Genomic DNA, 15,730 nt, shown 5'->3' with positions numbered 1-15,730 from the left:
CCTACACCCGTGTATAATCTACATGCATAATAGTAGCCTATTTAAGTCTCCATACTAACAACAGAGACACTTCAACTGGTTGGACTATACCAATTCAAATCCCATAGGCGACCATGTTAACGTTTGTGTTTAAAAACACTATATGCAATATATCAACCAAACTGTGACCCATAAATATCAGTACTACAACCCCTACCTCAAAGTATTAACTGCAGAAAATGGTACCTTTCATGGCTCATTTTCGGTATAACCAGATGTTTCTGCAACACCCCTAGTTTCGCACAAAATTTTAGTACTTTTTTTTACAGGTACCCCATACATGTTCCAAGCACAAGGCTACTTGACACGGTGGTACTACATCAAATAAAATTGCATACATTTTTAGCCCAGATGAAACTAATTTTTTTTACAACCAACACACTCACATTTATAACCAATCACAGGACTTGTGGTGTTAACTTCTCTATCACAAGTTCGGTACACCTCGAACTTCGACCCAGCCGGAAATTAATTGGTATAGTGCAACCAACTCGGTCGAATCATGTATAGGACTATACAAATCACTGTTCGCCCGATACCGTACACGAAGGGCCACATTCTGTATGTACCTCTCTCCCACATTAACACCGCTAACAATGACCCTATAACTCAGCCCAATCGACTAACTTCCTGGTCCGAAGTGCGCCTCTGAACAACGTCACATGTAGGGTAACCTTCGTCGCCAGTAATTTACTTCCTGGTGACAGTTTTCGTTCGGTAGACGTTTTCGGAGAAGATCGGAATTAACGAGTCATTATGGTTATTGTTTTAGACGTCCCGGATCCCTAACTTGACTGTGACTTTTTGTTTTCTTCTGTCTGTCTATCTGTCGCGTGTTATTTGTTTTATTTGTGTGTTTTTAAGACTTGTGGGGACGGAATGGATACCCGTACGCTGTGCTTTACCGCTATAGGAGTACTTGTCGCCATCCTGGGTGGCGTTAGCTGTGAACAGGTAGGTTTATTTATTTAACGAATATATTACAGCCTAGGTGTTGTTTATTTTGCAGCGACAATTTTACGACTCGTATGGAGATTTCGGTTTGAAAATAAAGATTATGTTTGTGTTCATACACGGGTATTTTTCTACAGTTATAAAACATAGTTTACTCAACTGCGTCTCGGTTAAGATGTCTCTTCTGTCAAACTGAGTTTGACTACTTTATTCCTTGTGTCTCTACATGTATCTCTTGATCTATCTTTCTGTCTCTGTTTCTGTCTCTTTCGGTGTCTTTCTAAATACGCTTCTCATTTTTGTATCTTTATATATATATATATACCATTTCTTTCTCTATATCTTTTTATCTAGATGTATTTCTCTCATTAACCCCCCCCTCTCTCTCTCTCTCTCTCTCTCTCTCTCTCTCTCTCTCTCTCTCTCTCTCTCTCTCTCTCTCTCTCTCTCTCTCTCTCTCTCTCTCTCTCTCTCTCTCTCTCTCTCTCTCTCTCTCTCTCTCTCTCTCTCTCTCTCTCTCTCTCTCGTTATTACTAGTACTCAAATATTAGTAACCTCCCGTATATCATTTGACCTAGTCCGCCAAAACATAAGACCCAAAACCAAAACTAAAAACCAAAATCCAACCAAACTAACAAGAATTTAAAAAAATGTATATCCCAAAACCAACAAGCCCTCCCCCACCCCCCCACTCCCACCCCCCCCACCCCCCAAGAAACCTTAAAACAAACAAACAAACAAACCAAAACCCAATTACAACAAACAAAAACAAAGAATGAAAAACAAAATAAACAATAAAATACATTAAAAGATACCCTAACAATAATCAAAACCTTTTGTTAGAGTGTTACTCTATACATAATATTTAATATTCAAAATACCCTCCCAAATATTAAAAAAGTACTTATTTGTTCTCAGTTATGAACCTGTTTAACCTTTTCTCCCTATATTACACCGAATGAAAACTAACTGTAAAGTTTAAAGCGCCATTTGTCTTGTCACGCACTATACTCGTCATACATTGCAGTTCGACTGGAACAAACGACCCGTCTGTCGTGTTCGCTATGGCGGCTAAACCACTTGAGTTGTAATAATATTATGACCTTTTAGGTAGGCTACCTCAGCTGAAATATCACTGTCACATTATCTTGCGCACGCAATGATCTTGTCAAAGTAAAAAATGGCAACAGAGAATCAAATATAAATGTCAGTTCAGAGACGTTACTTTAAATGGAACAATATGTTATTGTGGATTATGTATTGAATAATCGTCTGCCTGTTTCTGTTTGTCTGTCTCCCTCTCTCTGTATTTCTCTGTCTCTGGCTTTATCTCTCTGCCAATCTCATTTCTCCCTACCCCTTTCTTTCTCTCTCTCTCTCTCTCTCTCTCTCTCTCTCTCCTCTTCTCTCTCTCCTCTCTCTCTCTCTCTCTCTCTCTCTCTCTCTCTCTCTCTCTCTCTCTCTCTCTCTCTCTCTCTCTCTCTCTCTCTCTCTCTCTCTCTCTCGTTTCTTTCTTTCGGTCTCTCTCCCACTGTAAAATACCCCTGCGCGTGCTGTAACCTCACCATTCTCTTTGATAATGGCCAATACAGCACAAAATTGAAATTTTGAGTAAAAGTCAGTATCTATCTGTGATATTTGTATTTTTGCACTGTTCTTTACACTGTTTTTATTTAAATCTTGAATTCTTGTATTGATGTTGACCATCACTTTATTTGTTTGCATTACCATAGTCTGACACCCAATAGCCGATGTATTTTTCGTGCTGGAGTGTCGTTAAACATTCATTCATTCATTCATTCATTCATTCCCACTGTAAAATATGTTAAACATTTGTATATAATAACTTTATGAATTGTATACTTTATTCATGTATTTTGGATACAGTAGTTACTTTAATTATATCTAATATAACAGTCACTGGTTCAAGAATGTGTTAAACAGATTCTGAGGGGTGTCCTGGGGTGGCGGACAGAACAGTCCGTTACAAAATGCCATATATGACAAGCAGGTTATGTACACAAGTTGTAGTTAGGGTTAACGGCAGATTATCGTATAATACATGTGTAATAAAGTAATATGATGTCACATTACTGTAATTAAAACCAACTATAACACACACACACACACACACACACACACACACTTTCTCTCTCACACACACACACACACTTTCTCTCTCTCTCTCTCTCTCTCTCTCTCTCTCTCTCTCTCTCTCTCTCTCTCTCTCTCTCTCTCTCACACACACACACACACACTTTCTCTCTCTCACACACACACACACTTTCTCACTCTCTCACACACACACACCACCACCATCGAACACACATTCTGTCTCTCTCTCTCTCTCTCTCTCTCTCTCTCTCTCTCTCTCTCTCTCTCTCTCTCTCTCTCTCTCTCTCTCTCTCTCTCTCTCTCTCTCTCTCACACACACACACACACACACACACACACACACACACACACTCATACACACACCGCCTTCAATCCGCAGTATTTTCGTTGGTTACTATCATATAAAGATTTTATTATCATTTACTGAAAATGGACAGCCCAGAAGATGCCCTTTTTGTCCTGCCTTTCCCGGATTCGCCCTTGAATATTCCTTCCTTTATTGTTTTGCCAATCCCCCGGCCATATTGGATCCTGTTTCCAATGTCTCAAAATTATTATAGCGGCGGCCTATGGCGGACCAAGAGGGACGTAATGGGTAGAAGGTGATGCCATGCTAAAGCTTTCTCTTATGACCCAGTAAAATGTTTGTATGACTACATTTTCTGTCGCTTGTTCTCGTCACAGAATTAAAACCACTTGAGCAAACAACCTAGATTCACAATTCTGATCGCAATGGTGGGAATATAAGATTACTAATACGTACGGTACAGGCACGTAGACTTGCCTCGTGTTTATTGTGAATTTATTAAATAAGAAAACAAGTAGACGTCAAGTGAATTTATTAATTAAACCCAGCAAAACCCCCCACATAAATCAAATGAAAGGGAGTGGGAGATAGATAGATAGAGATATAGATAGATAGATAGATAGATAGATAGATAGATAGATAGACAGAGAGACAGACAGAGAGACAGACAGACAGACAGTCAGACAGACAGACAAACAGAGAGAGAGAGAGATACGGAGATACGGAGAGACAGAGACAGAGACAGAGACAGAGAGAGAGAGAGAGAGAGAGAGAGAGAGAGGAGAGAGAGAGAGAGAGAGAGAGAAAGAAAGAAAGGGAGGGGGGGCAGAGACAGAAAGAGACAGAGATAGAAACAAAACAAATATGAGGTCAAGTGTATTTAATTATTAATTTGAAAAACATTCGTTTAGTGACTTTATTAATTATGAAAAGACGAAAAATAGACCAAGTTAATCAATCTAATTAAAATTAGCTCCACTATTACATGTGGATCTAACAGCAGCCAGTTGGAGCTCATGTCCACCAATCAAAACCTTACTTGCAGAATCATGCCAGTGATTTAAAAATAAGTTAAAAACATTCCGAATTATCCTGAGGGTATACATGTTTCACTGGCATGATTCTGCAAGTAAGGTTTTGATTGGTGGACATGAGCTCCAACTGGCTGCTGTTAGATCCACATGTAATAGTGGAGCTAATTTTAATTAGATTGCAAGTTAATTAGAGTTATTAATTAAACAAAAAATCAGATACCAAGTAATTTTTTGTAAAGATCAAGTGAATTTATCAATTTCAGAAAGAGATTAAATAAATGTATTAATTAAAAATTTTTTTAAAAAAAATGTATATATCTATCTATATATATATATATATATATATATATATATATATATATATCTATCTATCTATCTATCCTATATCTATATATATATATATATATATATAATATATATATATATATATATATATATATATATAGATATATAATATATATCCTTAAACACCAAAAAAAAACCCACCCCCTATAAAACAATAAAAATAAAATAATAATAATAATAATAATAATAATAATAAATAAAATAAAATAAAATAAAATAAAATAAAATAAAATAAAATAAAATAAAATAAAATAAAATAAAAAATAAAACAAAAATAAAACAAAAACAAACAAAAACCAGAGGCCAAGTGAATTTATGGACAGTGTATCTCAACCCAGACAGGACGTTTTGTCACACTACCAAAACTGGAAAATAGATTCACTACATTATATAAAAAATCGTGTCTGCCGTTTACATGTGTACCTGCTCACTTGAGTCATACTGCCTCGGGGAGGGAAACGTAACAGCAACTTAATAGTAGCTCGCTCTTACATGACTACTTGGTGTGATTGATTGGGTACTGATTGAATACTGTTAATCTTTAATCCATCTTGACCTATTTCAGTTTGCGTTTAACGTAATATACTCACGTTAATTTGCGATTAGGGTTGTTAACGTGTAAATTGATCTGATACTATTTGTACTCATGTAAAGCTAAATTACCTAAAGTGTAAATATCACTGTTTTCGGATGTCATAACCGGGAGATTATCCGTATTACCTGTGTTGGGGGGGGGGGGGGGGGGGGGGGGGGGGGGGGATGTAGGTGTATTTGGGAAAAGTCGACACAACGTTAGCGTGTGTTAGGTTAGGTGGCGCATGGTTAAAAAAGACCTTTAAATTAATATCAAATTGTGTTCACTTGATTAAAGAAATCTACTGACTTGTCTTCGAAAAGTTATATATATGCATGCATGCATTCATGTTCGTATGTATGTATGTATGTATGTATGTATGTATGTATGTATTGATGTGTGAATATCTATATATTGTATGTATATCGAGGTTGACTGTTACATACATAGATATTAACGCACTGGCGCAGGGGATAATTAAATCCTTTCTGGCCGCACAAATTGTCCCATGCCGTTGCTGGGACTCGAACCTATGGCACCGAATCGCCCGCAACTTTGCAGACTTGCCACGATACCTTTTGAGCTATTGAGGCATCCATTTACAACCTCGAGTAATGTTTAATATTTAAGTTTAGAATTACAACAAATAACCATCTCTAGGTATTTCACATTTTGTTTTATGTTTTCTGTCATGGCCAATTATAATCACATAAAAATATACGTTAGCGGAAAACACATTAAGCTATCAGCGTGACAGGTTTTTTATTATTATGTTTTTTTATTGTTGTTTTGTTTTGTTGTTTTTCAGCGAAACTATAACGCAGTTCAGGAAGCTTCCTGTTTTTTGCAAAACAACTAACCTAGGATCATTTTATTCCGATTACTTATACGTTCATTTCATTCATTTTAGCTTATGTTTGTGCATATGTCCAATTGAGGTTCAAGCACGCTGTCCTGGGCACACACCTCAGCTGTCAGGGCTGTCTGTCCAGGACAGTGGGTTAGTTGTTAGTTGTTAGTGAGAGAGAAGATGGTGTAGTGGTCTTACACCTACCCATCGAGTCGTTAAAATTCGCTGTGTGGGAGCCGGTACCGGGCTGAGAACCAAAAAGGTTCCCTGGTGCTAGGCTCAGACTGTCAACTGTCAACTGTCACGACGAAGTTGGCCAACTCGACGGTTGCGTTGTAATTTCCCCCAACTCCCGACTTACGACGGGCGCGCTCAGATTAACAACTGATGGGTTATACGGCGAAAATCGAGTTGTAAGAGCGATCAGACTAACAACTGGTCAGTCGTAGAATAAAGTTGTGACAGCAGAAAGTTGGCCAACAAGGTTGTAGTTTGAGACTAGCATTAATCCGAAATGTCTTACAATCACTACAGACTCAGCATTGTCCCTTTCTGGAAAGGTCAAATGGGAATGTAACAGATTTAGCCAAATAATTATGTTAACATTGTTGACTTTGGGATTTAATATTGTGGACTGCACTCCACAGAACGAAGATCGTGTAAAGCCTTAAACTTTCACTCTATTCCTTTCTACCGGCCTCGGTGGCGTCGTGGTTAAGGCCATCGGTCTACAGGCTGGTAGGTACTGGGTTCGGATCCCAGTCGAGGAATGGGATTTTTAATCCAGATACCGACTCCAAACCCTGAGTGAGTGCGCCACTCAATGGGTAAGTGTAAAACCACTTGCACCGACCAGTGATCCATAACTGGTTCAATAAAGGCCATGGTTTGTGCTATCCTGCCTGTGGGAAGCGCAAATAAAAGATCCCTTGCTGCTTGTCGTAAAAAGTAGCCTATGTGGCGACAGCAGGTTTCTTCTAAAAAACAGTGTCAGACTGACCATATGTTTGACGTCCAATAGCCGATGTTAAGATAAAAAATCAATGTGCTCTAGTGACGTCGTTAAATAAAACAAACTTTACTCTTCCTTTCTCTTGTTCTTGGCCTCTTTTCTATTCCATATTGAAAACTTCCAAATTAAGTGAACCCTTTCATTCTTATTTCATTATTTGATTTCCCATTATAAACCTGCCCCTTCTTTAAAGATGTTTTACTGCACAATTGTATCTTCTAAATCATTCCCATGGTTCAGTCGTACAGAAATATAACCGGGACGAAATTACAAGTGTGGTTTTCTCAAACAAAGGTCTTTAAGTATTATATATACACGGAAGTAATATAACAAAACAGGAGTTGTACTTTTGGCCAACTTTTAAATACCATTTTAATGATTTCACTCCTATACTACGCGCATGTGATGGCCTGGAATACACCTTTAAGTGTCCAAATATGTCGGGATTTGCTTCTAATGCCTCATTCTTCATACATTCCAATCTAGACAGTGCTATACTGATGCGGGGAAATATTATAATAATAATAACAACAGCAAACTATAGTGTTTTTTTTAAATATTGCAAATTTGACATGGCGGATGTCCATGAATGTTTTCCTGGATGTCTGTTTCGCAGTAATTCGTTGGTTACTCACAGTCCTGCTGATATCATTGTTATCCCACTCTCTGACCACCTTAGATAAATAAAGTCACGACTCGAGAGGACTTTGAACCTCCGGTTGTGCTGTGTACAGCGATTTGTAAAAAAACCTAAATGTTTTTGACAAGTAAAATATGGTTACATTATTAAAAGTACAATTTACTTGCATTATCTTGCTACGAATACGAATATATCTATAACCATTATAGTATGTTTATAACCACTATAATATATCTATAACGATTATAATATGTTTATAACCACTATATTATATCTATAACCATTATAATAGGTTTGGACATCGTAAAGGCGCAGAACGTAGTTTTATTATACCTGTGAAACTGGACAGTAACTTTGGTTAATTTACACGCCTTTGAAACTGGACAGTAACTTTGGTTAATTTACACGCCTTTGAAACTGGACAGTAACTTTGGTTAATTTACACGCCTTTGAAACTGGACAGTAACTTTGGTTAATTTACACGCCTTTGAAACTGGACAGTAACTTTGGTTAATCTACACGCCTGCGAAACTGGACAGTAAACGCCTTTGAAACTGGACAGTAACTTTGGTTAATCTACACGCCTGCGAAACTGGACAGTAACTTTGGTTAATTTACACACCTGCGAAACATTTGGATAAGGTTATAACAGAGAAAAGCTGAAGTGTGTGATATTTAAACCTGAAAATATCGTCTAAAACTAGAGCCTGTCTCAATAACTATTACTTCTCAGACGAACGTGTGTTTTTAGAATTATGAGAAATGCATTTCGGGATATTACAAAAACCTGGATCACCAGAACCACTTAAGTTGTACGAAAATGAATATTCTAAATAATAAAATGAAAGTACTCCTAATTTAAATGATTAAAAATGTTTTTTATTTGTGAAAAATACGTCGTAGTGTTTAAAAACTAGCGTCTGTCCCTTTAAGGCATTGTAGTATCTCATTATAGATGCGTGACTAAATTAGTTAAAGCTTTGTTTTGTTTAACGACACCACTAGAGCACATTGGTTTATTGACCATCGGATATAGGATGTCAAACATTTTGTAATTTTGACGTATAGTCTTAAGGAAACACGCTATATTTTTCCATTAGTAGCAAGGGATCTTTTATATGCACCATCCCACAGACAGGGTAGCACTTACCATGAGCTTTGGTATATCGGTCGTGGTGCACTGGCTACATTGAGAAATAGCCCAATGGGCCGAGATAGATCCTGTACTGATCCTGTACTGATCGCTCACCAGGAGAGGGCTTTACTTTTGGCAAACGTCCCACCCCTACGTCTCTTCAGTTGCAAACGTCCCACCCCTACGTCTCTTCAGTTGCAAACGTCCCACCCCTACGTCTCTTCAGTTGCAAACGTGTAAAATGTCCACTTTTCCTCGCAAACTCTTATATTATTTAGCTTGCTCATCTGTTACTGGTTGTATATTGTTCATCGAACTTTACCACGAACACGTTCTTATATACTATTCACTATGTTGAGTCAAACACGTGTAGCTTTTGTAACAACCATCCAGAAACCATACCACATCTATTTGTCGAATGCAATGAGTTTCAAAACCTTTGGGTTTCAGTACAAAACTGGATAATAATATTATAATTAATTTCAATAAAAATAATGTCATCTTTGGTATGATCAATAATGAAAAATCTAACTTTCTTAATTGGTTAATTATTAACATAAAATATTATGTTTATGGAAGTAAGATACAAAAAAAAGAGAAGAATTTACAAATCAAACCTGTTAAAATCTGTCGAAACAAAATGTTTAAAGGGACTTTCCTGAGTTTGCTGCATTATAAGATGTTTCCGACTAATAAAATATTTATACGATTAAATTTACATATTAAATATATTTTCTTGTTTAGAATATCAATGTCTGTATATTCAATGTGTTTCTGGTCATCTTAATATTTGTAAGAAGCCCAAACTGGATTTTGTCTTCAAATAATTTCGTACGTACGAAATTTTTTTTTTTTTTAGGAAATAAAATTAAATATAAATGAATGAATGAACAACACCCCAGCACGACAAATACATCGGCTACTGGGTGTCAAACTATGGTAAAGGCAAAAAAACAACAAACACAAACACGTTTAATATACAGCAACAAATACTGTATGCAGAATAATATATTTGACATGCAATTACAATCGCTAAAAAGTCTCTGTTAGTCGATAACATCTTACAAATTGCAGCAAACTCAGGAATGTCCATTTAATAAACAATGGGCTCCATGGGCTAATTTATTTAATGATAAAGAGTAACCAAAATATAAGATACTGGCTTAATTTCGTTGTAGTTTATGGCTTGTTTGCAGATAGCAGAAAACAAGAAAAACAAACATACACCTTGCGTGTAACCATGTCTCGTCTTGTACGTCTTTCTTCTTTTTCTCTTCTCTTTATGAAATCCTAGATTTAAAAAAACCGTATGCCTTATGGATTTACAACTTTCGCCATCTTAGAGTATGTGTACATGTATGTGTTACAATCGTCTATATAACCCTCAAATGCTACCTCTTCAGTTTTGTTTACTAACTCGTATTTTATTCGCTATCGTCGTATATATGCGTGTAGTCAACTGCATATAAAAGCGCTTTAGTAGTGTCGTTAAAGGGACAGACCCTAGTTTCAAACACTACGGCATATTTTCACCTAGACTCTACTTTCAACCCGTGAAAATGGACACTAAGTTTGGTTAATTTATAAACCTGTAACAAATTTGAATACAACAGAGTGAAACAAGAATCTGTGACGTTGAAATGCCCTTTAAAAATAGACTAAAACGCGACACAAGAACCGTTAGTTCTCAGACGCACGTGCGTTTTTAAAAATATGAAAAATGCATTTTGTTGTATTAGAAACACCAGGATTACAGAAACACTACGGTTGTACGGAAATGGATAATCTAAACAATAAAATATAAGTATTTTTGTTTTTTCAGTGATCATAAACGGCTCTAATAGTGAAAAATATGTCTTAGTGTTTAAAAACTAGGGACTGTCCCTTTAAAGAAAAGAAACTTTAAAGAAACTTTTTGATATACTACTCATATGTTTTTCTACCATTTTTTAAAATACAATTTTACACGACAATGCACGAGTGCTTTATTAATACAAATATATTCAAAAATGCATCTTTAGTGCCTTTTATGAAATTCTTGGCATTGTTTTAAAATTGTTGCGATTCATCGTCCCCTTGTCCCTTTAAGCTCTCCCCCGCCCCCAATCATCCGTCGCTGTTACTACAAGAAAGACAGGAAGTAATATAACATTTGTGTAGGTTATGATTTTGTTTTATTGCTAAAACATTCCTTATAACACTATCAGTCATCAAATACTCCAACGTGAACAATAACATACATTATTCATGGCTATGTCCTTTGCATTCCAAAGCGTAAGTGAAGCGAAGTGAAGTTTACAGGATCATCCTGTTACACAAAGGATGTGATTCAATTTTATGTGAAGATCATAAAAATAATATTTTAGTATTAAAAGTTATGATATGGGTGTCCAGATGTTTAATAGGTGTTAGGTTTTTCTCTGTGCACCTCTATGTAAAGTGTTTTATTATTTTAAATAAACATGGCCACACGTGTGACATTTGTTCTCCTCCTTTATCTGTTTAATTTACCCGAGAGATAGATGGAAACACGTCAGTTAGGTGCAAGACACACTGTCCATTGTCATATTAGCCAATGGCTCTTTTTTGTTTTAACTAAATAGCTGCCACATTTGGTCTTTCGATAATATTTGTTTCCGTTAAATTATCTACATTTTAATAATTTTCAAGGAAATGCTCTACATATTTGAAAATTGGCTAAAGGAATATTCGTTCCAGTGTGAACTCAGAATTTGTAACTAATTCTCTAACGAGCAAGAGCCAATACAAGATGTGTTTATTTTCCCTAAAAACATGGCATGAACTTACATAAAGTAGTTTCTTAGGCATTGTGCATTTCTTGCGCTTCATCTGAAGTCATCTTTAAAAGGCTACAGATGGTAAAATAAATGCAACTTTTATTGTAATGGAAAACAAATTTATGAGACATTTGCTTGATGTGCTTCGGTCTAAGGATTGAATCGTCGCACAGGACGAGTTCTTTGGGGGTTTTCCCGTCTCAACTAGAGCACCACGACTGATATATCAAAAGGTTATGGTTCGTTTTGTCCTGTCTGTGGGAAAGTGCATTAAAACATATCTTGCTACTAATATCAAAAACGTAGCGGATTTCCTCTCTAAGACTATATGTCAGAATCACCAATAGCCGATGATTAATAAACCAATGTGCTTTAACGTTTCTTTCAAACAGTGTTCCTCATAAAGAAATGGAAAGAAGGGAGTGATTCTACCTTTTTCTCGTTCCAACCAGTGCACCACAACTGGTCAAAGGCCGTGGTATGTGTTTTCCTGTCTGTGGGAAAGTGCATATAAAAGATCCCGTGCTGCATTAAGTAAAATGTAGCGGGTTTCCTCTGATGACTACGAGTCAGAATTAGCAACTGTTTGACATCCAATAGCCGATGATTAATTAATCAATGTGCTCCATGGTGTCGTTAAACAAAACACACCTTTTTATTCTTCCTGTACTAAAAAAAATTTTGTTACCATCTTTGGGTTGCAAAGGAAATGGTTATTTTACAGCCTGATATTGTGATTTTGTCTCCTGGGGTTAAATACCTGTCGTGGATTGGCTGCCGGCACGCGGCTACAGGGTGTATAGCACCAAATCAAATCCCATAGACGACAATATTAACATATGTGACTAAAACGGATATAAATACTACCACCCTTCACCCTTAAAGCGAATCAGAAAAACGTGTGTGTGTGGGGGGGGAGGGGGGGGGGGGGGTGAAGCTGTTCATTTCAGACATATCGGGTATCGTCTATGACTACCATAGTCCCGTACAAACATTGTCATGTTATATTAGTAGGACCCAGCACATGTTTCAAGCACAATGGTAGTTACTAGTTCAAATTAAATTACAGGAATCTACTGGCCATATGAACCGACATTTTATCACAGCAAACACTGTCACATTTATCACCAATGGCAGGACTTATGGTTTTAACTGCTCATAAGTGAGGTGCACCTCGAACTTCGACCCAGCCGGATGTTACTTGGTTTAGTACTACCTACAGACGGCCGACTATTTCATTAATGGGAAAAGTACTTGTGTAACATCCGAGTTACGAGTGCATAACGATCATCTTCGATTTGACAAACGGAGAATAGTTAATACTCCGTGACGTCCGTCAGTTATATCCGGCGCGTAACTGTAGGTTACAGCTCACAGTCATAATCGCGCAGTCGGGCTTGTTATAGAAGTCGAATTATTACATTAACAGCAAACATCCGCCTGTTACCGGCCTCGGTCGGATTGCTGGTGCTCCCTTGCACCAGTCAGTGCAGCCCCCCCCCCCCCCCTCCAACCCCTTCTTGTCCTGTACGGAATAGCCGACTGAGGCCGGCACCTGTGCCCAGGACAGGCGTGTGCTGCAACAGCTTGTTCTGAATGTGCACGTTAAACACTAACAGCAAGTATGTAAAAACCTTTTGGATATAAGTTTAGAGAGAAGTCAGAGGTTGTGTCCCACGACAAACGTGCTCGGACATTTCTCTGATGGAAGCATCTCAAACATTATTCACAACCATCCACACACATCTAGATCGAAGTTTGAGGTTGGGTCCACGACAACCGTGCTTGAGTAGCAAAGTACCCACACTCAATAACAAAAACAAATCAAGAGAAAAATGAGAGAGAAAAGTTAATTGTTAGACACAGATACTTGATTTTGTATAAAAGGATATTCAAATATCACACAGGATACTCTATTTCCCTTTTTCTCAGGTGTTTCATTCATCCATCCGTCAATCCATCCATCCATCCATTCATTCATCCATCCATCCATCCATTCATTCATTCTTGCATACGCATTGAATTAATTTGATTAAATTAAATTAAATTTAATTTAATTTAATTTTGTCTTATTTTACCTTATACATTTTACCTTTTTATTTTTTCTTCTTCTTCTCATTTTTGTTACAACTACAATAGCCGTTAAACGGTAGCGTGTTTCCCTGTTTCACAGTTAACCCATTAACCTCAACTCCGAACAGACAGTCGAAGCAGCTGAGACGTGACCTGGATAATAGGTCACAAATATACACGTATTGTCTCATCGCATCATCCTTATTGTGAGACGACCTTTAGAACAGACAATAACATAACTTCCCCTTTGGGCTACATGTACCGTATCTAGCTCATAGAGGACCTGTAATATATTGTCGTATAGTCACAGTTAGATGCGCAGTTTCTGGAAACAGGCCAATAAACAGAATGGTGTTTGTTTGTGTGTTTGTTTAATGTTTAACAAATTATATGGTTTATATATATATATATATATATATATATATATATATATATATATATATATATATATATATATATATACTCTTCAAAAAAGTAGGGTAACCTGAAATATGAATGTTAATATCAACTATTAGACCGAACATATGTTTTGACCACAGACATCCTAGTAAAGAACGTTCAGGTCTGTTTATCAACACACCGAAACACATTCCATAGTTTGCACGTGCATCACGCAGTTGCCCCCTACACGTGCGTAGGGTGTCATTCTCGATTTTGACAATTTCCAAGAAGGTCCATTAATCACTGTGGAACATTATTTCTGTCAATCTTCTTCATTCTGTTGATCATACAGTTGTTAGTGTTTTGTTTTTAGTCATTTTTATTGTTTGAATTTGCGATTTACTGATAAAAACCCGTCAACTTTCAAATTTCACTTCTGACCCCAATCGTCCTTTAAGGTGGTCATAAAACCTACTGAAATATTGAACTACCGGTTGTAATGTTTACCCAATTAATTCACTATTATCATATAACCATTCCCCACAGCTAATATACCTTACAATTTTGGCAACTGTAAATTCTTATTAGAGTTCCCCTTCTTTTTTTGAAGAATATATATATATATATATATATATATATATATATATATATATATATATATATATATATAATATATAAAACAAGTGTACAGTATATATGTATTTAAAAAATAATTTAAAGAAATAACTATCCTTTTACATGTTTCAATCTTATCTTCAGAAAGGAACTGCTAAATAACTGCTAAATATGACGTCATACATATATTATAGATATATTACGTGCCTCTGAGAATTACAAATGTGCGTAACCCATTCATCGGTTACGCAAAAACAAATTCAGGTAACACATTTCCCTTTTTGCATAACCTGTTATGTCCACGTAAATGGTGTCTTCCGTTCAATGCGCGAACGAAAACTAAATTTGAGCGAGCGACACGCGAACGAAATTATCGTTCCCGCAATTTTCAGGGGTGTGTGCTAGTAAAACGCGGACAACAGTGAACGAACATGCCCAAGAGAAGTCTGTATAAGCGTACGAGACAGGGGTGGGCTTTGAGAGAAGGGGTGAAGGGGTGGGTGAGCAACCATCCATCCAGTGCTGGAGCAGATTCTCAAATTTCGGTCAAAAATAATTAATAGAAATTTCGGTCAAAACTAATTAATAGAGAATACCGGGCAAAACGAACTGCCCCAAAACCTTTTGACCATGTATTTTCACCATTCTACCAACAATACTAGTCGTAATCCATGTAAAAAAAACACACCAAATAAACCCAAACCGTAGTAATCCGTTTGCAATCCTATATTAGTATATTACTGTTTGGCAGTTATGCAAACATGGATAAAGGTTTGGGTGTTTTGTTTTATTTCGGGAAAAATTCAGCCTTTGATATACCAGTCGTGCTGCATTGGCTGGATCGAGAAATATCCCACT

General features: G+C 36.8%; 1 protein-coding gene across 1 annotated transcript in view; it reads left to right on the top strand.

The window, feature by feature from the left end:
* The first annotated feature begins 589 nt into the window (after positions 1 to 589).
* Positions 590 to 15,730, top strand: part of LOC121376965 — a 31,805-nt gene continuing 16,664 nt past the window's right edge. The window contains exon 1 of the mRNA XM_041504774.1: positions 590 to 993. Coding sequence (XP_041360708.1) covers positions 919 to 993 — 75 coding nt within the window. The 5' untranslated portion in view covers positions 590 to 918. The remainder of the gene's footprint in view (positions 994 to 15,730) is intronic.

This window comes from Gigantopelta aegis, chromosome 7, assembly GCF_016097555.1.
Source record: "Gigantopelta aegis isolate Gae_Host chromosome 7, Gae_host_genome, whole genome shotgun sequence".
NCBI classification, from domain to species: domain Eukaryota; kingdom Metazoa; phylum Mollusca; class Gastropoda; order Neomphalida; family Peltospiridae; genus Gigantopelta; species Gigantopelta aegis.
This window is presented reverse-complemented; position numbering and strand designations above follow the sequence as displayed.